General features: G+C 40.4%; 1 protein-coding gene across 7 annotated transcripts in view; it reads left to right on the top strand.

Moving 5' to 3' along the window:
* The window catches only part of kaznb (kazrin, periplakin interacting protein b), a 110,838-nt gene that overhangs the window by 83,182 nt on the left and 1,506 nt on the right, over nucleotides 1-26,150 (top strand). For 4 of the 7 annotated variants that reach the window (XM_079685753.1, XM_079685754.1, XM_079685756.1 and 1 more), the window contains 12 exons: nucleotides 12,687-12,878; nucleotides 17,286-17,422; nucleotides 17,828-17,998; nucleotides 18,944-19,124; nucleotides 19,275-19,408; nucleotides 20,385-20,508; nucleotides 23,040-23,230; nucleotides 23,329-23,447; nucleotides 24,398-24,629; nucleotides 24,850-24,951; nucleotides 25,357-25,523; nucleotides 25,739-25,835. In XM_079685753.1, the coding sequence (XP_079541879.1) occupies nucleotides 12,687-12,878; nucleotides 17,286-17,422; nucleotides 17,828-17,998; nucleotides 18,944-19,124; nucleotides 19,275-19,408; nucleotides 20,385-20,508; nucleotides 23,040-23,230; nucleotides 23,329-23,447; nucleotides 24,398-24,629; nucleotides 24,850-24,951; nucleotides 25,357-25,523; nucleotides 25,739-25,835 (1,847 nt within the window). Of the gene's footprint in view, nucleotides 1-12,686; nucleotides 12,879-17,285; nucleotides 17,423-17,827; nucleotides 17,999-18,943; nucleotides 19,125-19,274; nucleotides 19,409-20,384; nucleotides 22,039-23,039; nucleotides 23,231-23,328; nucleotides 23,448-24,397; nucleotides 24,630-24,849; nucleotides 24,952-25,356; nucleotides 25,524-25,738; nucleotides 25,836-26,150 lie in introns of those variants that run through there. The other 3 variants (XR_013808979.1, XM_079685757.1, XM_079685758.1) reach the window with 3 other exon arrangements.

The raw sequence follows: 26,150 nt of genomic DNA, 5'->3' as shown, positions 1-26,150 counted from the left end.
CTCTGTTAGTTATCTTTATTAAGATGTTATGAAGTTCTCTTGAGTCTGTTTGTGTATATGTGTGTATCTATTGTTTGAGTCGAAGTGGCGTATGAATGAGAAGAGTTTGATTCCACTGGGTTTTGCGTGACTCCTACTGCAGCCGAAGTACCCTGAGGTCACCACTCAAAACTGCAGAAGATAATGAGTTTTACTAATTTGCAGTGCGACAGACAGATGGTAGAGTCATTATAAACTAAGATCTTTATTTTAAAGTCCTTCAACATGACCATAAGAGACTAAATGTTGCACATCCCCATGTAGAGCATCATTTTGTTGTTGCTAGTTTCCAAGAATAATTTATATTTAGACTCTGTTTGAGCTCAAGTTTCCATGAGCTAATCAAAGACATTTTCACTGTGTTAGGCTGAATATTAATGAGCTAAGTATTTATTGCCCTTTTTCCTTATTCAAACTCCTCAGTAAGGTTTTTAAAGTGTCATACAGATGCTTTAGAGGCAGCTTCAGGCCTGATGAGGAGTTATTCTGCTTGGGGACATGGGGAGGCCCTTTTTCAAATCATGGAGATTTCTAATCCTCCACAGAACAGATCCCGCGGATTCTGACAGATGTTAATTCCCCACTACAGTTTCAAAAGGGACAATGTGGCCTTTGGCATTTTGGTCCTTACTGGCTTATGCAATTTGTTTGAAATCAGTTCGGTTTTTGCTTTCATGGACTGTTACGTCCCCACTAAGGTCTAGGGCAGTGGTTCCCAAACTTTTTCTGTCAGGCCCCCCCTTTGGAGAAAAAAAAAAAAGTCGGGCCCCCCCAACACAAGTCAGGCTCAGTGGCGGCGCCAGAGATTTATTTTGGGGGTGCTGTGGGTAGCTTGACGTTTCATAGAGGGTGCTCAAACATTTAGGGTTTCCCATTAATGTACCGGTCGCTACAGTTGAATTTTCAACTGCAACACTCCCCAGGCATATACACAATGTCCCCGCGACTGTTACAATGAAGGCTCGATAATCAGCTCACGGCATATAGGTGTAAGCAGGGGTAAAGTGCTATTTTTATAGGTAGTGTGTGGACCTCAAATAGGGGGGGTCCGGGGGCAAGCTCCCCGGGGAAGATCTATTTTTAAATATTGAAGTTGAAAGCATCAATCTGGTGCACTTTCAGAGCAAAATGAAGAGATCTATGGATACCTCTCTCAACACCCATATGAAACAGAACTGTTAACAGATTTACTTTTTCTTTATGGATATTTTACAAATCACCTTTTTAAACTTTATTCTTTTTTTACTGTCATATACTATTTCATACCTGTTTTTTATGTATTCTCTTATTTTTTTATTACTATAATGATCATATAAACGTGTGCCTCGGAAATAATTGTTTACATTAATGGTGACCAAAACGTTTGAGACCCACTGAGACAACACTGAGAGTCCTTTAGCTAACTGAGACTCTCAGTCTGACAGGAGAGGACTCTCCTCCACTTTGTTGTTGAAAAAACTCCTTATATCCGTTAGCGTAGATCGCTAGCACCAGAAGCTAACAACAACGATCTCCGGTACCGGTGCGCTCTCTCTCGCTCGCGCACGCACACAAAATGGCTAGTTTCACACACACACAGAGCCGAGCTTTAATGAAACACAGAGACCCAGACGTAATAGTACTGTACTGTATCATATTATTTTCGAATCAATAATTTTTGAAATTATGATTATTGTTTTTTTAATCTTTTTTTTTTTTTATAACCATTTTTCCTCCTGGTCTCTCGCGCCCCCCCTGTCATGCCTTTGCGCCCCCCAGGGGGGGCGCGCCCCACACTTTGGGAACCTCTGGGACCTGGAGACAATAACACACAACAACCAATAAAAATGAGGGAGTCAGCGTAAAGGTTGACAAAAGGTTTATTCCTTGTAAACCTAACTGAACAGAAATTAAACAGAAATACTCTTTGTGTGAGGAGGAGGAGGAGGAGGAGACAAAGGAGATTGTGCCAAACAAAAGAAATAAGCATAACAAAACCAGGCCTATCTCGACATCTATCCTTTGAAACCAAAGACTCAAACAAAAACCCTCACTAACTAAACTACTCAGAACTGGACAAAACAGAATACAGGGGTGGCAACAATCCGCTAACCTAGTTTGTCTTAACATTACTTATCTACGTGATGAGAAATGTACAGGGTACCCCAGACTTACCTAATTCCCCCACCTCTCAACACACACACATTTACAAAGGTCCGAACAAAGTAGAATGAGGCTGCAGTCGAATAGTCCAAAAATCAGCTCCTAAGTTCTAACCCTATCGTCTATTCCTTGACCTCTGAGTGAAACGTTACGGGGTTAAGGGATAGTGGATAGGAGATTTCAAAAGGACTTAGGAGAAGAGACTGCAGTACTTTAGAGAATCCTACTGCACTTTCACTATCCGACGTGTTTATGATGCGCCAACGGACGTCATTGTGTGCGTCTGCTGTGAAACTATGGAAACTACAGTTTTCTATACAGCGGACTACATGATGTATAATAAGAACGAGGGACTACTGTAAACTCATCTAGAGACTCTGCACCGTGCTCTGATGCTGTTGCTATATGCTTTATGAACGTGGACAACAGAGAAACATATTCTTCATGACCAAAGTTGGAATTGAAATAAAAAAGGAAAGTGAAACTTATGCTCGTCACCCTCTCCCTCCGGTCCACATTAATACAAATGATCCCAATACTTATGATTGGATAAAAATATCTTAAAATAAATACACATTTATTTATTATAAACGTTAGTCTTTAACACCTATCACTGTGTATATCACCATTCAAACATCTTTTAAAAGTTGAACAAACCCCACACAGCTCAGTGAAATGTTGACTTTATTTGATCATTTCAGTAAAAACTAACGTTCATATTTCTCTTTTTGATTATAATACTGATGAACGTTCAAAACAAAGCACTTTGGCAACTTACCACATACGTTTTAAAATGCTTAATAAGCACCGTAACTTTCATGATATAATTTCTCCATCATAATCGTTTCTTTCCGTGAACGGCCACCTGTTGTGTGACGGCAAATGCTGTGGCTGCAAGGCATTGTGGGGCAGCATTTTCTCCTCTCCTTTAGGTAAGGGAGGTCCAGTGGTTCCTAAGCTAAAGGAGGTTATAAAGGGAGTTTGAAACCTCCTTTCCTATCATGTAAAGAATTCGAACGGCACTTATCATGGCTGCCACTGAGGGACTTCCGGGTCATTTCACTCGGTTAGGAAGGTTCCTAAGCTAAATGGACTATTCGACTGCAGCCTGAGCTTCTGAACAAGGCAGTCAATTCAGGCTCCTCAATCCTTAACAGGCCCAGGGTGAGAGAGAGCGAGAAGACTTCCTGGGTGCCTCCTTTATGGTCGGCCCTTGCTGCTAATAGGCCAGCTGAGGGTGAGAGGATCCAATTAGCCATCAGACTCAGGTGCACAGGCAGATACCGATCAGCTGCTGATTAGCTGTGCAGAAGACAGGGGCTCCAGTCGAATAGTCCATTTAGCTTAGGAACCTTCCTAACGGAGTGAAATGACCCGGAAGTCCCTCAGTGGCAGCCATGATAAGTGCCGTTCGAATTCTCTAGATGATAGGAAAGGAGGTTTCAAACTCCCTTTGTAACCTCCTTTAGCTTAGGAACCACTGGACCTCCCTTGAAGAAAGGAGAGGAGAAAATGCTGCCCCACAATCCCTTGCGGCCGCATCATTTGCCATCACACAACAGTCGGCCGTTCACGGAAACAACCGATTATGACGAAGAAATTATATCATGAAAGTTACGGTGCTTATTAAGCTTTTTAAAACGTAGCCTATGTGGTAACTTGCAAAAGTACTTAGTTTTAAACGTTCATCAGTATTATAATCAAAAAGAGAAACATGAACGTTAGTTTTTACTGAAATGATCAAATAAAGTCAACATTTCACTGAGCTGTGTGGGGTTTGTTCAACTTTTAAAAGATGTTTGAATGGTGATATAGGTGTTAAAGACTAACGTTTATAATAAATACAGTTGTATTGATTTTAAGATCTTTTCATAGTTCATACAATCATACGTATTGGGATCATTTTTATTAATGTGGACCGGAGGGAGAGGGTGATGAGCATAAGTTTCACTTTTTTATTTCAATTCCAACTTTGTTCATGAAGAATATGTTTCTCTGTTGTTCATAAAGCATAAAGCAACAGCATCGGAGCACGGTGCAGTCTGTAGATGAGTCCGTCGTTCTTATTATAAATCCATGTTGTAGTCCGCTGTATAGAAAACTGTAGTTTCCATAGTTTCCCCACAGCAGCAGACACACAAAATGACGTCCGCTGGTGCATCATAAACACGTCGGATAGTGAAAGTGCATTCGGATTCTCTAAAGTACTGCAGTCTTTTCTCCTAAATCCTTTTGAATTCTCCTATCCACTATCCCTTAACCCCGTGACGTTTCACTCAGAGGTCAAGGAATAGGAGATAGGGTTAGAACTTAGGAGCTGATTTTTAAACTATCCGAACGCAACCAGGGAGAAGAGAGGAACACAGGAGGGAAGGAAAACCACACAAGTACAGCCTGCCTGGCACGTAACAGACTTACAGACATTGACACGCAAATCCACGAGGGCTGAGGACTGTCCCCCTGTGAAATCAGCAAGAGTTTGAGGGCTTTAATGAAGGCTTGATGATGACTTCCAAATGTTTGGTTGAACAGTATTATTTTGCTTATTAACATGGAATTAACATCTGTCAAGTCTGTACAGATATGAAGCTACAGCCAGAATACAGTTAGCTTAGCTTAGAATAAGGCTAAAAACAGCACAGTAGGATAATAATAATAATAATAATAATATTTCCAAGATGTTAAAGTAGTCCTTTAGACTAAATATCTGCCTAACAGCCTCTGTCCAGATAACATGACATCATAAAGTACCTCACAGAAATGTTCCACAGTCGACACATTTTTCTGCAATCAGAGACTTGGCACAGGTACATCTGTTGAAGTGTTTGAGGTTTTATTACTTAGGGCTTTAGGGAGGGATACTGGGACCATGGTAATATTTGAGTCAAAACAGACATGCTCAGACACCTCACCTGCAGTATGAGAAGTGTAGGAAATTAGAGGGTGGAGCTTAACAGGGACAAGGGTCATCTTGATTGACTTCACTGAAAACTTGAATATTCAATGCTCATAAATACTACATTTACTGTACAAACTCACCTCATTATCTTGGCTTTTCTTGCACGGATCAAATGATTATCTGTTTCCTGTTCATAACCGTTGAGTCAGCCAGGTTAATCACTGGCTAATTCACCTCATGTTAACCAAACCCAAGCACAGTGAAAGATGCCGGTGTCGAGTGACAGTGAGGGTATGTTTTTCAAAATGCAGCTCTCAACAGCAGTATTAGAAATCTATCTAGCTTTGTCCAAGTTCTCAGTGCTCTGCCAGTGGCACATCCTTGGCAGCGGGCCTAATCTGCACATAATAAACGTGTGAATCAATTACAGCTATCTGCTCTTGGCATTCTTGCACTGACCTCAGTTGTAATGTAAACCCAGAAGCAATTAATTATTGGAAGCTGTTTCTAATAGATAATGTATACTGGCACAGATACACTGTACACATGTGTACTGGGAAGCGCAAAGATACAGTATTCAAACGCATCAATATGAAGGACACATACAACCATCTTAACTTTGTATCTGCTAAAGCTATCACCACTATATTAAAGTTTTATAGCTGTACTGAAGCGGAGCGCGGTGTTTTCTCTGCAGACCTCTATGAATTATCATTAAGTGGTGAATACTTTGGTCAGGTAGGTTTGAGAGCCAGCAACATGAATTATTTATGCCCATATGTATTATAGAGAGGCAGGCTAATACCCTGAGTAGGAAACTGACCTGACCCTTACATGCAGGGCCTTTTCAGGATAAGGGAAATACAAGCATCAGGAATTGGAGACTTGTCACTGGATTTACCGCTGTTTGTAGTTTAAGCATGTCAAATCTGAAACTATACAACCCAAGCAGGTCTATACAACATCTGTACCATTATTGCACAAGTTCCTCTTGTCACTAGCTAAAACTAACAGTGAAAAATGCTTAATAAAATCCTTATTGTGATATGATGAAAGAAAGCACTTTTCATTGCTGCCTACCTATGACATCTACCCAGTCTTTCTAGGATTTGAGACTCAGTCTTCTTTTCCCTTCTTCTGTCTTTTTTCGTGCTGATTTGATGCTTTTCTTTCAACCCTTAAGTATTATGCCTAGGTAAACAGTGCTTAAGGATCATAGAATGCTATGTTTCTTTCAGCATCTTGTCAGGAAACTCATCAGTTTCACAAAATGTGAACTACTTGTACAGTACAAGGGTTGTTTTGTTTTCCCTTTCTTACTTTGGTTTGTAATTGCATTAGTCTTCTACCATGCTAGCAGTTCTGTAAGGCTGAACTTGTCACAGCGCAGGTTTCAGCTAAACGCTAATGCTAGCATGTTGTACTTCTCACAATGATTATGTTAACAGGCTGATGTTTAGGAGGTACAATGTTAACCATATTCTAGGCCTAAGGGTTTCACGGCACTAGTCGACAGCGATCACTGTTTTAAACTCATCGTCAAAATATCGTATCTTAAGGGAAATAGGAATGATTATACCAAATTTCATGTAATATTCCAGAATAATCAACTAAAACTGCACGTGATTCTCATGGTGGTGCTAGACAAAAATTCGGAGTATCATCGAAGTCATGAGGATTTATTTTCTGAGCCACACATATTTTGGTGTTGACTAAAGTGGTGGACGGGCAGATCGACGATATCGCAAACCTGAGAGCTATGACGCTGGAAGGGCTTAAAACTAAAGATAACTTTTGAGATATCAGGGCGTACCTTGAAGTACAGAAGATGGTATGTGTTGACAAGTGCTATCTGTATTATATTAAACATATCCTCTCCTGTGCAGCTTAAATCTCTTGAGAGAGAGTGACATATGAGGAAACACTCTGAAGCAATGCAGATTAATAAGATGAGGCTTTTCGCCAGCTTCTGGTTAATACACAGCCTGCAGGGTTTATTTCAGTCAATCCTCGCTCTCTATTTCTCCTGCCTGTCAGGGCTATTGTGTTACCTCCATGAAGAGTTTAATCAGGAGCTAAAGCAGACTGCTGTCTTCTCCTGGATCAATCTCCACTGATCTGTATACTGTAATTAGTGTAGGCCAAAGCTCAGCAGACATACACTCCTCTCATAATACTGTGCAGGAAGAGCCATTACATTAACACACACTCACAAACACGCTCATACACATACATACCCACACAAATGCAAATCAAGTAATCCAGCAGCAACAGGGGGAAAGACCTCACCACGCAGAGTGATGTAATGATCAGTATATATGCTCCTCACTGCTTAATATTACATATACAGTATGATGCCAACACTGATTGGTGTAGTAGGGACTTTGGAGTGAAATGGGTCAGCTTTTCTTAGCTGCCTTATCCACTCAATGTTATAAGCGCTTGTCTGTATTTGATTAATTAAATGATTAGAAATTCATCTAAAAGAGTTCAGTGTTAATTAGAAAATGTTTAATGTTAACCTTGATTAGTTTCATTAGAATGATAGACATGTAACCCATCAGGTAAAAGTAAGATAGACCTGCAGGTGTAATTGCAGCCTGATAAGAATTATACAATGTAGATGAACCTCGCAGATAGAAGATGTTCTTTGTCTGTGGATCCTGTTGCTTGTAGTCATTTAACTAAGATTTTGTTTAGTCAACTGAACTGAGAGAGTAAGCTTGAGCTTGTTTGTTTTTCTGAGAGCCGTTGGTATATTTTGTCATTGAGGTAAACATGAACCACTTATTTGTTCAAGTGGTAACCCTATCATTTAGTCCCTTAGTCGTTAAGAAACAAGATGGTGGGTTGTTTCCCCTCAGGGAGGCTGACAGTTTGGTTCAAAACAATCACCTGCATTGCAGATACTCACCGACGTCATGTTTACTCATTCACAGGAAGCCTCTGTCCTGGGTAACAACTTCTAATGTTTTTATTTTTCATTCTCTCTTAGGTTTATCTAATAAATGAGCTTATGAAAGTTGAACGGGGCTTTGAGTAAGCATTTTAAAGGCTTTAGTTTTTAGTGTGCACATATCAGAGAGTTACAGAAAAGCTTTGGTTGTGTTGCTGTTTACATTCCCAATGAATATTTCTCAATTTTCTCTGAATTTTGTTTAAAGTAAATGTTTATATTGGTGCTTTGACATGCTTTGCTGCACCCCCTCTCAGACTTTCTGTAGAAAGCCATTAAGCTCCCATTCACCTGAACCTCCTTCCCTTATAGAAACCCCTCTCCCCCTTAAAGGTAGCATATTAGAGCGGTGCACCGATACTGAGAGCCAACAGGGGAGAAGAAACCGTTTAAGGTCTGCAGGCTCAAAACAAATCTCAGTACTGTAGTATAATTAAACAGTTGATTGTATAGCCATATGTTGAACAGTGACTTCATGTTTCCCTGGCAGCTCAAGCTGTCAACACATCCCTTTGACACACAGCAGGAGTATGAGTGTGTCATAATGTGTACAGGTTCTGTACAAAATAGACATGTTAGGAATTGACAGTGTAAGAAAGAAGTGTATTTAAAAAAAGCCCACAGTTTGATGGTTTATTAAATGCATGAATGTTTATTAGGTATTTGAAGATGAATGAGGTGAAAGATGTGTTTCATGCTCCTAACTCCTCCAGAGTGAAACAGGACAGCATTAATACACTTTGGTTGTGTACAGGAGTCTTATATTTAAATGATTGTTTTAACATGACAGTTATGTCAGCAGTGTATGTCTTCCTGCAGCACTCAAGTTGTAAAATACTGAACCACCTTATTATCAAACCATGGACTTCTGCACCTGAGAAACAAGAGGACAGAAGGAGGCAGCAGCAGCATGGCCTCCGGCTTTATATTGGACAGAAATAGCTGAGCGATACTGTACTAACTAAAGTTACACAGATTTGAATTGCCAGAGAGAATCAGAATCAGAATACCTTTATTAGTCCCACAGAGGGGAAATGTACGTAGTTACAGCTGAAAAAAAGAGCCACAGAAAGGGGGGAGGGGGGGGGGAGGGGGGGAGGGGGGGAGGCGGTGAAAGCCATATCATATCTCCTCCGGGCAGATCAGTTGGCTGCTGTCACTGACGTGAGTTTCGACACCCCTCTCAATCATACCGTTTTAGTTTCATGGTTTACTTTCAAATACAGTGTGGTCCATTGAAACTGTTGTAATGTGTTTGATTGGACAGTTAAGTAAAGTTGAATGGTCAGTTCACCCAAATGAAGGAAGTTTTCTTTTTGATCTCTTACCCTTTAGGTATCTAGGCATGCTGTTGTTCTAGTTATGTGTGTCTCAGATTTCAAGTGTTTGTTTTACTCTCAAAATGTGAACTATACTCTTTTATAGACATTGTTTTAATAATTAATTAATCATTTGAGCCATTTTTTAAATAACATTTTACAAAAATAAATACTTGCTTCTTAAAAGTGACTCATTTTACTGATCTTTTTTGTCAGTGTAGACTTACTATCCTTATTTTGGACTATTGATTTGACAAGATCCTATTTTCACTATGTTCTGAAATATTATAGGCTAATCATGAAGGTCATTCGCACATATCAAAACATAATCAATACAAACATTTAAATTAACATCAGCCCTAAAAATATTCAGTGTTTAGAGCCACACATACTAAATGTCTTTCAGCCCTGTTTTATTGGGATGGTGGAATACACCTCAGACACATGTCCAAAGTAAATAAGTATATTATATTATCAAATGTGTTATGTCATTTGGGTGAACTGACTGACAGACTCTTATGCTGAATTGAAAAGAGACTGTAGGCCTCATCGTCAAAAGAAGCTCAGAATACTAAACTAGGAAACATGCCTGATTCAGATCAGATAAACCTATTAGATAGAAGTTTTTCAAGCACTTGCTCCAAAGTTGCCTGGTTAGAAAGTGATGGCTTTATGGTAAGAGCCAATCAATATGGATGAGAATAGTACATCTGAAAGTGTCTTAAAAAAATTACGGGTTTTGGCAATGAGAGCTTTAACTTTTAATTTAACTTCTCATGCAAACTCAATATTCCAGCACAGCTCACAAGCATCTTTGTTCATTCATGTATATAAATAGCTCCACTCTAATCCTGCTGGCGCTTCATATATGGGAGACTAGTTCAGGTCTTTGACCTCCAATCCACACATTTCATGCTCCCACTTCCCCTTCGAGCAGCGAGCAAAACCTCTGCTTACTTTCAAACCTAATCTTAAGCCAACAGCCAATACACACAAGTAGTATGTGTGTGTGTGTTGCGTTGTGACAGCTCTGCTATGCGGCGGGACTTGGAGTGATGGCCTTGTCCTGACTGGCTTTGATGGACACTCTCATCAGGATTGGATGAGAAGTAAATGGAATAGGTTACAGCTGAATGCAAAGGGAGAGAGTGGGCTTCTCTTAGGAACATAATATTCTGACCAAGCATCCTGCACAACCTCTCAAGCCCTAAACATCCGATACTGTGGAGTGCAGTGGACGGTTTATATGATGGCATGAAACTGCATGGGGACCCTCCTCATCTATAGGTGGGTTTCGTCTGTCAGTGCCATTGGTTCGGCTTTATTCAAGTCAGTGTGCAGTGGAGCAGCTTGTGTGTCCCTTCACACATTTCTTGAATGTAAACCGGCCATTAATTCAGGGGAAGAAGATTTCCCAAGATATGTTCCTCAATTTTACATCTAATGTGTTTATCACTGAGGATGCTGGAAATTATTGCAAATTGGATTTGGGAGAGTTATGAAACTGATTTATTTATTAGACACACTTTCAGTAAATCTAGTGTACATTTTCCTCCATTTTTAATTCACTTACAGTATATTTCCCACAAGCCAAGTGCATGCTGCTTGTGAAATACTAATAGATTATGAATAAAAATGCTAATCACCATTTGAGAATCACTCTAATAAACAGGTTCTTAGCTAAAAACAACGACTCTGCCCGCTAAGGACAAGAGCATAACGACCTTCACAGCACAGCAAGAGCGGCCGATAATTTAAACATCCTGCTTAGAGTTGCAGATTAAGCCAAACACAATAAAGCACCTAAGAAATGCACACTTCAGTCCAGTGAAAAAAAAGCGGAAGCCTGTAGGTAAACAGATGAATAAGCGGATTTAGGCTGCAAGAAGGCCGTGAACGATTGCTCTCGCAGGGAAACAAACTATTTTTGTCACACGCAGCGCAGAGCTGCCCCATATCTTCTCATAGTCCTGAGTCGACAGAGAGCGATGGACTGTCCCTTCCTCTCTTATCGGAGCTGCTGCAGCCCCACGAGGTCTGGCTGCACGCCTGCAGAGACAGCCTCTCTCCTTCTCCAAAGACACACACACACACACACACACACACACACACACACACACACACACACACACACACACACACACACACACACACACACACACACACACACACACACACACACACATACATTGTTGCATGCACACTTGCTGTTGAATTGTACATAACTGCACATGGAGTCTTGTAGGGATTTGCATAAAATTAGGGGCTCACTTTTGTATTCATTTTTTTTTTTTCAGGCGAGCATCCTTAATGTTGGGATGGCAATATTTGGTCAAACGGAAATAACTCAGTAACTATTGGAGGGATTGCAATGAAATCTTTCGCAGACGAGCAGGTTAACATTTGTGGTTCAAAGTGAAATCACTCAGCTACAGCAGTTGGATAATTAATACATTTTATTTAAGTTCCTTATTTTCATCATTGATTTATTTGTCAACATTCAGTCAATTAATTAATTGGTTTTGTCTATACAATTTAAGAATGCAGTGAAACAGAAATTCCCAGAATTTGAAATGAAAATTGTTTTTTAAAACCCAACTTTATTGCTTTCCAAGTCACAAGGAGAATCAAATCTGCCTATTAGAGCAGTTGATCAATGAATTGTATCCTTGTTAATTGAAGAAGTTAATTTTTGAATGAGCAACTATCTTTTTATTAATCATGTATTCTTTCCTGCGCTATCCAAGTTGCTACTTTTCTTTGCTCTGCTCTTCCGTCTTGTATTTTTTGGAGTATCATATAGGTTTTTGCTGTTGAATTACAAATCTATCATCAGGGTCAATACAGTTTTACATTTTCCTCGAGTGCTGGGAGGAATGTCATAATGCATGGAAAGCTTTGACGACCACGGAGTGTATCGCTGATATTTGATGTAGTCTTATCAGACTACTTCCTCTCACTCACACACAATATTCACATTTTTCCGTCCGTCACTCAGCATTTATTTGAATTTCTTAAACCCCTATGGCCACAGCTGAGGTGGGAGCATTGAGTCTCGAGGGGGTTTGATGTGTTGATTTGAGCGGTTATTTATGTCCTGCTGCGTAATGACACCTTCTCTCTTTAATTCCAGATGTTTAAGACTACGTTATAATTTCCTACTTCTTGTACATTTGGCTTATTTTGGTCCTTCATGTGTCCTTTTCCTTATGTCTCCACTACTCATCTCTCTGTCTTCTGATTTATATTTGCAATCCAGCCCTCTCAGGTAACTCATTCCTCGTCTACGTTCTCTAAATACCCAAACTCTCTCTGCTTCCTTTTCCCTCAGTGTTGTTGCGTGAGGAGGTGGTCCAGCTTCAAGAGGAGGTCCACCTGCTAAGGCAGATGAAGGACATGTTGAGTAAGGACCTGGAAGAGACCCAGGGAGGCTGCTCCGCCAACCTGCTCTCAGCCACCGAGCTGCGCGTGCAGCTGGGGGACAGGGAGCAGGAGCTGGACCGCGCCAAGGAGGCCCTACAAGGTCAGGGGCCCACAAAAGCATCTATCTCACCTACTCCATCCCTTAGTGTCCCTTCTTTCAAACAGCTACTAGAAAAACACAGCATATACAGCCAGGGCCGGCCCGTAGCACTGGCGTTATAGATGTTCGCCTAGGGCGCCAGATCTGGGGAGGCGCTGCACTGGTAGAAAAATATTTTTGACCGATGGTGCTCATCCTAATTTTTGGCCTTGATGTAACAATATTCATAATTAAATAAATGTAACACCCTTTTCACCCCGGTTACACTTTTCATTTGCCCTGTACGATGGGCGCTGTAAGTGATGAAAATGGGGGATGTTAGCTTATCTGGCGCCCGCAGCTCACAGCCAAAGTGTGAGTGAGCGTGGGAGCTAGCGAGGGAGAGAGAGAAGGACGCACCGGAAACGGCGCTGGTGTTATTAGAATCTGGTGCTAGCTGCTCTAACGGATATAAGAAAAAGATGTTTCTACAATAATGTGGAGAGAGAGTCCTCTCCAGTCAGACTGAGAGGCTGAAAACTACAGCTGAGTGAGGTAAAGGACTCTGGGTGTTTAGATAGTTCACTTTAGTCTAAGTTATCTCAGTGGGTCTCAAACGGTTTGGTCACAATTTATGTAAACAAATATTTCCAAGGTACTCCTTTATAATTATTGGGATAAACAGGTTTGAAATTTTTTCAATGTATACTAGGACAGTAAACCAAAAATATCATTTTAAACTGGAGAAATTAAAAGATATGCACAAATAAATAAATGTTAATAGGTCAAATAACTACGGAGCCCTGGAGGGTTCATTGAGAGAAAAATAAATAAAACGTGGCCACGTTTTACTTTCTCGTTTGCACGAGTTAATAAAGCGTGGCCTCGTTTTATTTAAATTGAGGGATTCCTGTCCATGACCCACAGTATCTGCTGCCCACAGCTGTTTTATAGAAGAAAAACCTCCTTCACTTTATGAAATCTCTGCGGCACCATTGGCCTGTACTAGGAAGCAGGATTTGCTATTTACACTATTCATTAATGAAGTATGACACTGCGCTGTCAGCACGCGTCTCCATGTTTGTGATTGGTCAAATGTTGCTAACCCCGTCCCTTTCACGAGAACGCGCTCTCAGCCGGTCAGAAAACCCTGGTTGATTTACTGAGTTGATAACCAGCTTCGCAGGACCGCTTAGCGACATCGCGTTTGTTAGGGCTAGTTAAGCCGGGTAAATCGAACATATCCAGGGTCTGTTGAACTGGCTTCGTCGTACAGGGCTCTGGAGGCAGTAACGTGTAACTCAGCTGAAAAGAGCAGCACCAGCTGCAAAGAGCTGTGCCTTTTACTGTTTACTTCACTGCGTTTCCCTTCATTAGAACAGCTGAATAGAGATCGAGGCTGCTACGTTTAACCACACACACCTCTACAAACATCGAACTACCAGAGTATTCCCCCTCGTTTTATGAAGGAGATGTCCTGTCACCGGGGCGTGTGTGTGTGTGTGTGTGTGTGTGTGTGTGTGTGTGTGTGTGTGTGTGTGTGTGTGTGTGTGTGTGTGTGTGTGTGTGTGTGTGTGTGTGTGTGTGTGTGTGTGTGTGTGTGTGTGTGTGTGTGTGTGTGTGTGTGTGTGTGTGTGTGTGTGTGTGTGTGTGTGTGTGTGTGTGGTGTGTGTGCTCAGCTCTGTGTGTGCGTGTTCCGTGTGTTTGTGTGTGTTCGACACCACCGGCTTTTGTTTTCAAATTACCACGAACAGTAATTTACACAAATCTGGTTCTCCATAGTTATATGTGTATTCCCAAGTGAAAGAAATTTGTTTAATCTTTATCTCGATGTGCTATAGTCCTGCCGGAGTGCACCGGAACGAACGATACTATCATAAACAAATGCCCACACACACACACACACACACACACACACACACACACACACACACACACACACACACACACACACTCGTGCACACGCTTTAGTAACTCGTGCGCACGAGAGAAGGTATCTCGTGCGAACGAGAAAGTAAAACGTGGCCACGTTTTATATATTTTTCTCTCTATGAACCCTCCAGGGCTCCGTAAATAAGATATAAAAGAACAACAAAAATAAAATAAGTTAAATGTATTTGTTATTGGCTATAGTAGGTTATTGGTTATGTTCACATACTTATTTGATTAATAAAATGTAACCCGATCTTTTTCATATGGGTGTTTAGAGTTGTACCCCCTAGATCTAGTATTAATTATGCTCAAAGTGCACCAGATTGAAGCATTTTACTTTAAAATGTTCAAAAAAATCTTCCCGGGGGGGCATACCCCCGGACCCCCCTAGAGGATGTGACGTCCACCCCCCATTCTATTGTGTATTCCTTGGATACTCTATTGATCTTTATATTTTCTATTGTAAGATTCTCTGACTGGGGCGCCAACTAAAATCTCGCCTAGGGCTGCAAATTGTCTAGAGCCGGCCCTGTTGCTGCCAAAGCTTTCAGTTTGGAGTGCTAGCCTTACTTGAGTTCCATCAAGCCAGCATATGTTGTAATGCCATGAAATCCACTTTGTCTAACAAAAGAAAATCAGTCATGGTAACAATATTCAATGGACAAAAGCTATTTAAAACATTTAAATACGTAAACCGTATACGTTATATTTACTGTGTAAAACCAGAAGAAACATATTGTGACAATTATAACACAATTAAATAAAATCATCATCAGTCTAATTAATGATTTGCCAAATAGTGAAAAGTAGGAAAACCCTTAGGTTTATCCTGATGTAAAACGTTTTGTTAATCATCTCCTAGGTGTTCCCACTAACTACCTAACTTAAATGTTTCATAATGAATTGTATACATTCTCACTGTTATGCTACATTTCTTGATATTAAAGATGCCAAACAATCGATGCAAATATGTCCAATAAGTCAGCTTCATTCAACCCAGTTTGCCCAAAAGTTAACAAGATCAGAATTCTTTTTTTAAGTATCTTGTTTAATTAATTAATTAATTAAATTAAATTAATGTGAAACAAACAAAATATAATAATTGAATGAAGATATTTTAACACATTTTAAGATCAACATAATGATGTACTATATATAGTGCAAATTCTTCTGACTAGCTTCCAGTTTTAGGATTGAGTAGCAAAACACCAGTGGTATTAGCATATCAAGATATTTGCTCTGCTTACATAAAATAAATAAAACCGTTCTCTCTAACACACAATTTCCCGCTATGTACACACAATTGTGGTTCAGTCCGCTCACTTTTCTTAACTTTAGCAAACAAGAAGAAAAGTCTGACCAAAAAACCTCTGGACTGTGGGAAAATGTCTTTTTAAATCAGTTTTAGGGTGAATCTCTCAGCCAGTTGTGTCTTGTAAATGCCAAAGTTTAGAAATGTGTTTACTCAAGTGGCAACAGAAGAGAGACCTGATCCTTCATGTTTGGATCTCATTGGTTTTGTGCGGCTTCACCAGAGATACTGTGTGTGTTCCTGTGTTTCGACATTGTTCAGTCTCAGAGATGGGTGTCGCCCCTGATGAGCAGCCAAGTAGACTCCAGGTTCACCTAATTTGAATGAACTTCCATCAATCATGCAATAGAGGCTTTACTCTGAAATATTAATGTGGTATCGATGTGGATTGGAATGTGGCGCTGATTGTGTTGTATTGGATTGTTTTTATTTCTTGTATGAAAAACAAATCCGACCATAACGATAACCAACATTTCTCTGTCGGGAGGGGAGTAAAATAAATCAGTCCTACATTAAGGATAATTACCTGCCACAAAAATACAAGTTAGGATTGAAACTCAGTGGTTGATTTAGTTTACAGCTCCTGTTTAGCATATTTCTCCGCTGCTCTGAGTTGCAGGTGGTAATCTTCAAACTCGTAAACTGAGTTGTGTAACTGCTGCAAAACAGGTTTGAATGTCAAGTGCAAATTATGAACGTTGTCTGGAGGAATTCCTCCTGAATGACACATGTGTTCAGCTATGAAAGTACAGGTTCCAGTCTTCCCTCTACATTGAGTACAAACTGTCAGAGCGTTGTTTTTAGTTTTGCTTGCAGCAGTTGCATCATAGCTGTTGAGTTTTCTCTGCAATAAATTGAAAGCAATCTGATCCAATTGGTCTTCTCTGGAAAGACTCTTCACATCCAGAACAGTTCAATGTATGAATTAATAAGTGATAATGTACCACCTACAGTATCTTTGAAGTGATTACATATTTCTCTGAAAAACAACCCATCGTTCTCATTCACAGAAGACACAGGGCCATCTAGTGGCTCCCTGCTGCATCTGCCAAACTTTATTTCTGATTTCAAAAAGCCAAATCTCATTGACATTTATTTGTTTTCCTCAGTTTGACAGTGAGATTGTTTTGTTAAAATGCTTCATGATTAACAGGATGTGAATGCATTATTGTTGTGTGTCGCAGCTATGAAAGGTGACCGGAAGCGTCTCAAAGTGGAGAAGTCAGACTTGATGAGTCAGATGCAGCAGCTGTACACAACACTGGAGAGCAGAGAAGAACAGCTGCGAGAATTCATACGCAACTACGACCAACATCGAAAGGTAGCAGCCTTCTCCATTCATTATTTTAGGCTTACACTTTTTATAGGTGTATAAGTGCAGAATAATTAAGAAACACTCCGTCACATTAGTTATCCTACAAATAAAGTACTTACCTTTTTAAGCTATATACATGTTTCATGAATAGTTTATAACACACTATAGAGTATTTGTGATTAGATGTATTTATTTATGTATTTGTCGACTACCATCACTTCTTCTGTAGGCACACATAAGCAGAGGCAGATGTATAAATAAGAAGGACAAACAAACTCAATTATAAATATGTATTCATTGAGGAATGTATTACTGTGACATGTTACGTACATGAAGACAATCATTAATACATGATGAGTTAAAAACCCTTATTTGAATTTGAGTGTGTCTCTGTGTGTGCTTGTTCTGCAGGAGAGTGATGACGCAGTGAAAGTCCTGGCAAAGGAGAAGGACATGCTGGAGAGGGAGAAGTGGGACCTGAGGAGGCAGACCAAAGAAGCCACGGAGCAGGCCAACATCCTGCGCTCTCAGATGGACATGAAGGAGAACAGGGTCAAAGAACTGGAGGCCGAGCTGACCATGGTGAGTCACCTTCACATAGACACAGTAACAGCGTGGTTAAATTAACAATTCAAGCACACAAATGTCCCTTTAACCTCCATATCTGGTTCATGAATGTAAACAAGGTGTTTGCAATCATCCTCCCTTTCTCAAAGCATTTATTCTCCGGGCTCTTTTTCTGTGTCGGTTTGTCCCTCGGAGGTACAGTTGTCAGTCTGTGTGTCATTAATCTCTCTCCTCCCTCGACGAGTCACAGCCACCCACAGATCCTCACATCAAGCTGCAGCACAGATCACATTTGTTGGTAAATCAGTGCTGCATCGCTGTCAAGAAACAGAACCACACAATGTTTTTCTACCAACTCTTCTTTTCTCTCCTCTTTTGTTTTATTGTGTTCCCTCATCTTCACTTCTTTTTTCCCTAACAATAATCCTGTTGTTTAAAAATGTTTCCTTTTCCACTGAATCAATGGACACTGAATGCTTTTATTTAGAAGCTTTCACAAAAGAAATCTTAGAGACAAACATGAAGTAGGATTAGAATATTGCCTGTTGGCTAACTTCAAAGGTTAGAGCTGATGTTATTCAATGTACAATATTTTGTTGTTGTCAACATTCCCATGAAAAGACCAAAACCAATAACGTGTCGCTCCATTTCTCAACACCTTCCATTTCCCTCCCTGCTGTGGCTCTTAGCCTCAAGCCAAGTTGTTCCTGTTGGATGCCTTAATCTTTATAGACAAGTGAAACGGGCAAACCAGGAGGAGATGATTTATTGGCTGGAAACAATTTTTTAACAGCGGATTAAAACACATTTGGTGCTCTATTGGGAATTTACAATATTGTTATTTTTATTATTATCCAGGAAAGACAAATTGGATGCATATAATTACATTTTTAATCTACAAAAAATATAAGAAATGTCATGTATATCTCATGCTTAGTTTCTGTTTCTTGTGTTTCCCAGGCAAAGCAGTCTCTGGCAACATTGACGAAAGACGTACCTAAGCGCCACTCGGTTGCCATCCCTATGGAGCCGGTGGTGAACGGCAGTCAGGAGTGGGTGATGCAGGCCGACCTGCCGCTCACGGCCGCCATTCGGCAGAGTCAACAGACCCTCTACCACGGACACAGCACAGATAGACAGGGTGAGCTCTCCTCTCCACTCTGCCTCTTCTTGCTGCTTGGTGTTGCTTTTACAGACTAAACATACTAACACAGGGTTTTCCTGGAGATTTCCCATACTAACAGGGTTTTTTCTCAACATGTTTGAAAATATGTGTGTGTGGCACATCTAGCTGTGGTCAGGATCAGCCCCTGCCACTCTCGCCAGCCCTCTGTCATCTCCGACGCCTCGGCAGCCGATGGAGACCGCTCGTCGACGCCCAGCGACATCAATTCACCTCGGCACCGGACGCACTCCCTCTGCAATGTAAGAGCTGCCTGGCCCCCTCGAGCAAGTAATCACAACTCCACACTTTCTATAAGTACCTCCCTCCTCTTCGTCTTCTGCTGTTTGTGTCTGTCCCTCTGTTCTGTCGGCCTGCTGGGTGTCAGCCTGCCTGCTGGGTGGTGGCGCTGATGTTATTTTGCATTTAAGTCACTTGAAAGCAACATATGGACATTTTGGGAAATATGCTTATAATTCCTCCTGCTGAGGAAAACAGCCAGCAGCCCGACTCCAAGTAGTTACCGTGCAAAGCCAAGAAGCAGTCCAGCACAGAACAATGTGTGTGAAATACACATATGGTTCCTTTTAAGATAAGATAAAATAAGATGTACTTTACTAATCCCAATTTGGGAAATGTTTTTGTTGCAGCAGCATACAACAAAACAAGGCATTGCACTTAATACAAAATTAAAAGAGTAGAAATAAACAATTCTAAAATAGAAACATCTCAAAATAGAAATAGACCAGCATTAGAGAGCAACACAAATATACAGATGTTACACTTAGGTGTTAGATACTTACTTGTAAATCAGTGAGCTTAAAGCAACAGACATTGGATTTTTGTGATTTACGATGCGTCAGAGTACAACAGACTTATACAGCTGTCGTAGATAAGGACAGCTTTAACGCAAAAGACATTTGTCCTGATTTTCTTTATTGCTTAAGATAAAAAAACAGAGAGTTGACAACTTTGTATACACAGCCGAACGTAAAGCAAATGGAACAACGTAAGACATAGCAACCTAGCTAATATGACTTACCCTGCTCATTGCCTGCTTGCCCTGCTCCTGGCCAATCCACTGTTAGCTGCTGACAGTAGCTTCATATTTACTGTACAGTAATCATTTATTCAACCAGTAATAACATGAATAAGCACATTTCCCAAAATGTCAAAGTATTTCTTTAACTCTGTATGAGAGGACAGATTCAAGCTTCCTGTGTGCTCTGCCCCGTTCAGTCCATGGAGGATCTGGAGGACCAGAAGCGTAAGAAGAAGAAGGAGAAGATGACTCTGGGATCTCTGTCGCGGGTTTTCGCTCGAGGCAAGCAGCGCAAGTCACTGGAACCCGGCCTGTTTGATGGTACAGCCACCCCTGATTATTACATAGAGGAGGATGCCGACTGGTGATGCTGAGTGTGTGAGCCTGCCTGTGTGAACCTGCGTGTGTGTGTGTGTGTTAAATTTGTGTGGATATCCACCTGGCTTTAACTGTGTGTAAAGAGTGTTTGTGTGTGAAGGTGAGGCGGGTACATTTTAAAAGAGAAGCCTGAAAGAGACTGCTATCCCCTTAAATGTACAGTATATCGCCCTTAAATTGTATGTTTGTAAATTAGATATATATTTATAGATGTACATGTATGCATATGTATATATGTTTACATGCGTATAAATATATAAATGGGGTTACTATTATGTGTAGACATGTTAATGCTGTATTATCTTCCAAATGTCTTTAATGTTTTGTTTTTTTTATAACTGGAGACTTGAAGGACTGCTGTTCATATGTAAATACTGTAGGAGTTATTGTGAATCTAGTGTTTTTAATGTAAGTGTCATTTGGCTTTTGTTACTTTACGGTTGCTTTTTTTATGCTTTGCTACATTGATATCTAATGTTCTTCTTATTACCACTCTTGGCCTATTTCTTATTATGAAAGAGATATTACCTGATTGGCTTCAAAAGAAATTCATCACTTGGAGTTATAATTGACCAAAGTCTGTGGTTTTTTGAAAAATAATACTTAGTTTGAGAGGCTTTGCTGGTACATTGTTGCTATCAAGATTTTTTTTTATAAATGCTGGCTCACAGTATTTAAATATATGTGGGTGGCAGGGATTTCTTTTGTGAAGGTTTCCTTTTCAATGTTATGATTAACATCATATTATCAGTTCCTATAAATAACAACTGGCCAAGGGTTTAAAGGGCAAACATCCTTAAAAAATATAGTTGCCCGGACCTGAATGCAAAAACAAAATATGAACAGTGATGCTTAGTCAGGCAGACCTCTGCTATGCACTGCAGTAGAAACACATGTGCAAGTGCCAAAGGTTAAACAGTAATCTTTAGAAGACCTGCGTATCATTCTGTCACTGTTAGCACTAGCCTATTATTGTTTATGTCTGACTCATATCTTACTGAGCGCTATCTAACATGCCAATATAAGACGAAGGAATGTGCATTACACACCTGCATGATCCCTCTTTGTTGCTTTGATTAGATGTCCATTCATTCCCAATCAAATTAATAATATCCACAACCCTGTGTTGCTCCTGTGTTACCTTTCCCCTTAGCTGAGTTATCTCTCCTTGCATTATGAATGCACGGTCCCTTTGGCCTTTTTCTGTTGTTGCTTTGTGTAGAATCCCTCCTCATTTATGCAAATGTGGCTCTAATAATTCTATGTTAAATGCTTTGTAATTTAGGAGATGTTGCATAAAAGATTAAATCTATTGAAGTATTTTATTTAAAAAGACAAAAAGTAGAGGTAACTTCAAATATTTATCTGCTGCAGCTGTTGCAGCCAGATGTCGAGGAGGTTTTAGCATTTACAAAAATGAATTATAATTGAAATGAAATCTTATTTTAAAAATAAAACTAGTAACTGAATACATCCTATGTGGCAGTTTTCTGTTCCATGAGTAATCTTGTTCTTGTGTCCCAGTCTAATGTGTCTCTCCCTCTCCTGCCATTTCTAATGGCAGCTCTCTCCCGCCCGTGAGTAACTCCCCATCTGTGAATACCTGCTGTCTGTTCTGCACTCTGGGGATTATTCATATCACTCAGGTCCATTGAAAAAAAAAGATCCAGTTTGTATCATTTCTCTTTAAATAAAAGAAGCGGTGGACTTTGCATGCAGCGTTTCTGTCAGCATGTGGAGAAGAGTCAGGTAAACACGCAGAGTTCATCCTGGATTTTTGGTTCAGTATGAATCAGTGTTTTCCTGCTGTTGAGAAAGGTGGTTAATGGGCAGGAGCATGATGTTATATGAATAATCCCTGTGTCTCTAATACATTCTCCGAATGGTCTAAAGTCTCTTCATAATCATCAGATAGTTACTTTTGTTACATAGTATTTTAACAACTTCACTAAACTTGTTATAGAACTCACTGGACCCCTACGCTCTCATGAAAAATCTAAATGGGTTGTATTGCATATGGACTTCAGGTTTAGATGGACACGACTATATCGTTTTGTTTATGTGATGCCTTAGTTGGTAAGCTTATTCAAAATACACAAGAGTCATTCAAAGACACAGGAAGTGAAGTTTCAAAGAATTATTCTGGCTCCACCTAGTGGCAATTTGGTGGCATTTAACACATATTTAAAAACGGTTTAAACTACTTTTCATCCAGTTTACTCTGACCAATAAATAAACTCAAGCAGAAGGCAGAAATCCAAATGCCTGTGGAAAAGAGATTCTAATATCTTACTGTAGCAAAGATTTTGCGGCTCTGTATCGTTACACCTTGAAGTGGGTGTCTTTTTTATGTAAACACCCACTGATTTTGATGTTAACCCTTCTCCAGAAGAGTCACTTCTTTTGATTTCCATATCCCTCTGACCCTGAACCCCTCCTGTATGCCACACCATAACTTCTCCTGACCGATCCAGACTCTGACAGCCTCACACAGCAAAGCCTGTCTGACGGAGAGGAGCACCTGGACCGCCTCCAGCAGGCCGAGCTCACCAGAAACACATGCATGTCGCAGTGGAGGGCAGGTGCAGTGCAGGCCTGGCTGGAGGTTGTCATGGGGATGCCCATGTACATCCGAGCCTGCTCTGAAAACGTCAAAAGTGGCAAGGTACGCCTTTGGTAAAAGGGTCTTTTGTTTGCTTTGTGGTTGAGAGTGCGGTATCAGGCTGTTCTTGTTTGATGAAGACCTGTATTTGTGCTCTTTAGGTGCTGCTAGGCCTGACAGAGGAGGACCTGGAGCTGGGTCTGGGTATCAGTAACCCAATTCATCGCAGAAAACTGAGGCTGGCCATCGAGGACTACAGGAGAGCTGAAGGAGACCACGGGTGAGCTGCAACAAATTAAACACTGAAAAACATTTAGTTGTTGTACAAAAAGTTTTGAAAGTAGATTTAATAAAGTACTGTAATTAAGGATGTGCATGGGCATTGTCTTTACATACTACTTCATACTTCTACTCCATTACAATCCAGATTTAAATATTGTCCTTTTTGTTCCTCTGGATTTATCTGACAGCTTTACTGTGTACAATAGATATTTAAATATAATTAACCTAACTTCATCATATAAAATAGTTTAAATACTACAACATAATGTTGTATGTTGTAGAACATACGGCGGGCATAGTCACCCACACCCGCTCCCGAGACCACAACACTCCCCTCCTCCAGAAACTCCACTGGCTCCCCGTTTGTCAAAGAATCAACTTCAAAGTCCTCCTCATTACTCACAAAGCCCTCAACAACCAGGCCCCACCCTACCTTCTCCGTCGCTGCCCCCTCCATCTGGAACTCACTCCCACAACCCATCAGAGACTGTTCTGACCTCACCACCTTCAAAAAACTTACAAAAACTCACCTCTTCAATCTGGCTTCTAATCTGTGATTGTTGTTATATTGCTTGGTTTCAATTTGACTTCAACTATATTTATTTGTTGTTCTTTTCTTTTCACTATCTCTGTAAAGCGACTTTGAGCACCTGTAAAAGCGCTAACAAAATTAATCCATTATTATTATTATTATTATTATTATTATTATTATTATTAGTAAATTATTAGTAAAATCAATATCATATTTAATAGTATAACATTATCAGAGACCATTTGTAAGCATCATTGGCACTTGTTTGAGACTGTAATTATATTTAGCTTATGATATTTCTAATTCACGACTTAACCTTGTCAGGGTTTTTTTTCACAGTGTTGTGTTGCTCCTTTCACTTCAGTACATTATATTAAATGTTCTACCATCTTTTGTGGTGTCTAATCATCTTCCAGGCTATCCAAAGCATCTGAGTTGGACCATCACTGGGTTGCCACATCGTGGCTGAATGACGTGGGGTTGCCTCAGTACTCGCAGACCTTTCAGACCCATCTGGTGGACGGCCGGGTGCTGAACTCTCTGAGCCGCAGAGACCTGGAGAGATTACTCAACATCAGTGACCAGTTCCACCAGACCAGTCTCCTCCTGGCTATCCAGCTCTTGCAGATACTCAACTTTGATAAAGAGGTCAGATTATTCAACAAAATTCTCATGAGATTAGAAGAAATGTATTGATAGTTCCTCGACTACCCTCAAAAAACTACACATGATTTTCATTATTATCCACCAGACCTGTAGCTTGAGTGCATGATCTCCGCAGCCTTCATCCTACCATGACCTCATTCTGTATGTCTTCAGACACGGCCACACAAGAGCTTGGGCATTAAATGATGTTGTCTTGTTGCAGGCCCTGCAGGCACAGCGGGCAAAATGTGAGGACCAAGACCGAGAGCCCATTGTTTGGACGAGTCACAGAGTAATGAAGTGGATCAGAGACATAGACCTCAAGGTGGGTGGTAGGTCAGGGACGGTATCTCCCGTTGCAGATTGCAATTGGATGCAGATACCACCCTCTTGTGTTGCCACATCACTGCTTAAACAATACAGAGGAAAACACAATAGACAAAATAGCAAAAAATCATTCTGGATTCACAATGAGGTTTTTTTTTACCCATCATTAGACACTCATTCTTCTTGTTATGACCAGCTTATTTTTAGTTAACTTTTAGCTCTTGAAAGTAAAACACTATATTTCTGTGCCCCTGGCAACAAACAAAACATTTTGTTTTAGCTCGGCCATGACTATGGTTGGCTGATATTTGCAATATAATGTGACCTTTCTACCAGTATTGTTTCCTGCAGGACTGTATGTAAAGTCTGACGTCTGTGTGTGGGTTCTCTATGTGCTCCTCAGGAGTTTGCAGACAATCTTCAGGGTAAAGGGATTCATGGAGCTGTGATGGTTCTGGACCCGTCCTTTGACTCAAACGCCATGGCAAAAGCTATTGGGATCCCCAGCAACAAGCACATGCTGCATCGGCACCTGTACGAGGAGATGAAATCCCTCGCCGTCCCTAACAGGTAGATTAAAACCCTGTGTTGGTGCATAATGTTTACTCTTTGTTCTACTCTTTAAAGCAACATGTGATTGTGCTCTATGCCATAAAACATATATCCATTCCAGCTGTCTTCAAAAACACCAGGATCTTGTAACCCTGTGAAAATAATGTTATTATCTAAGGATTACATTTAAACATCATGTACATACATTCATTTGTAATTCCTTGTATTCACAGCAGTGCAGAGCAGGGCAGTGAAGTGATCACTTCTGCCTCACCTGTGGCTGTAAAGCGCTTTGCTGAGGAGAGGGTGTCGATGAGAAGATCAGGCAAGGTATCATTTCATTTCACAATCAAATCATATTATAGGAGCAGATATTGTGCTTACATATACAAATATATATTTGTTCAGTTTTGTTTTAATGCACCTTCAGCAGCTGCAATTTCCTCCCAAACAACACATGCATGAATACAGAAAAAAATCTAAGTTTTGAGAGAAAGTTCCTTCCTCATGTAGGATGTTTTCCCTCATGGGAGTTGATGTTGACAATGGGATTTCGAAAAGGGGGGGAAGTAAAAATGTTTCAAGGTTTGGAAAGGTGACAAATCTAGGAAATGTGAATTGTTTGTCGCAGCATGATTTAACAAT

This window comes from Notothenia rossii (assembly GCF_949606895.1).
Source record: "Notothenia rossii genome assembly, chromosome: 5".
Lineage (NCBI taxonomy): Eukaryota > Metazoa > Chordata > Actinopteri > Perciformes > Nototheniidae > Notothenia > Notothenia rossii.
Note: the sequence above shows the minus strand (reverse complement) of the source record. Positions and strands in the feature narration are given on the sequence as shown.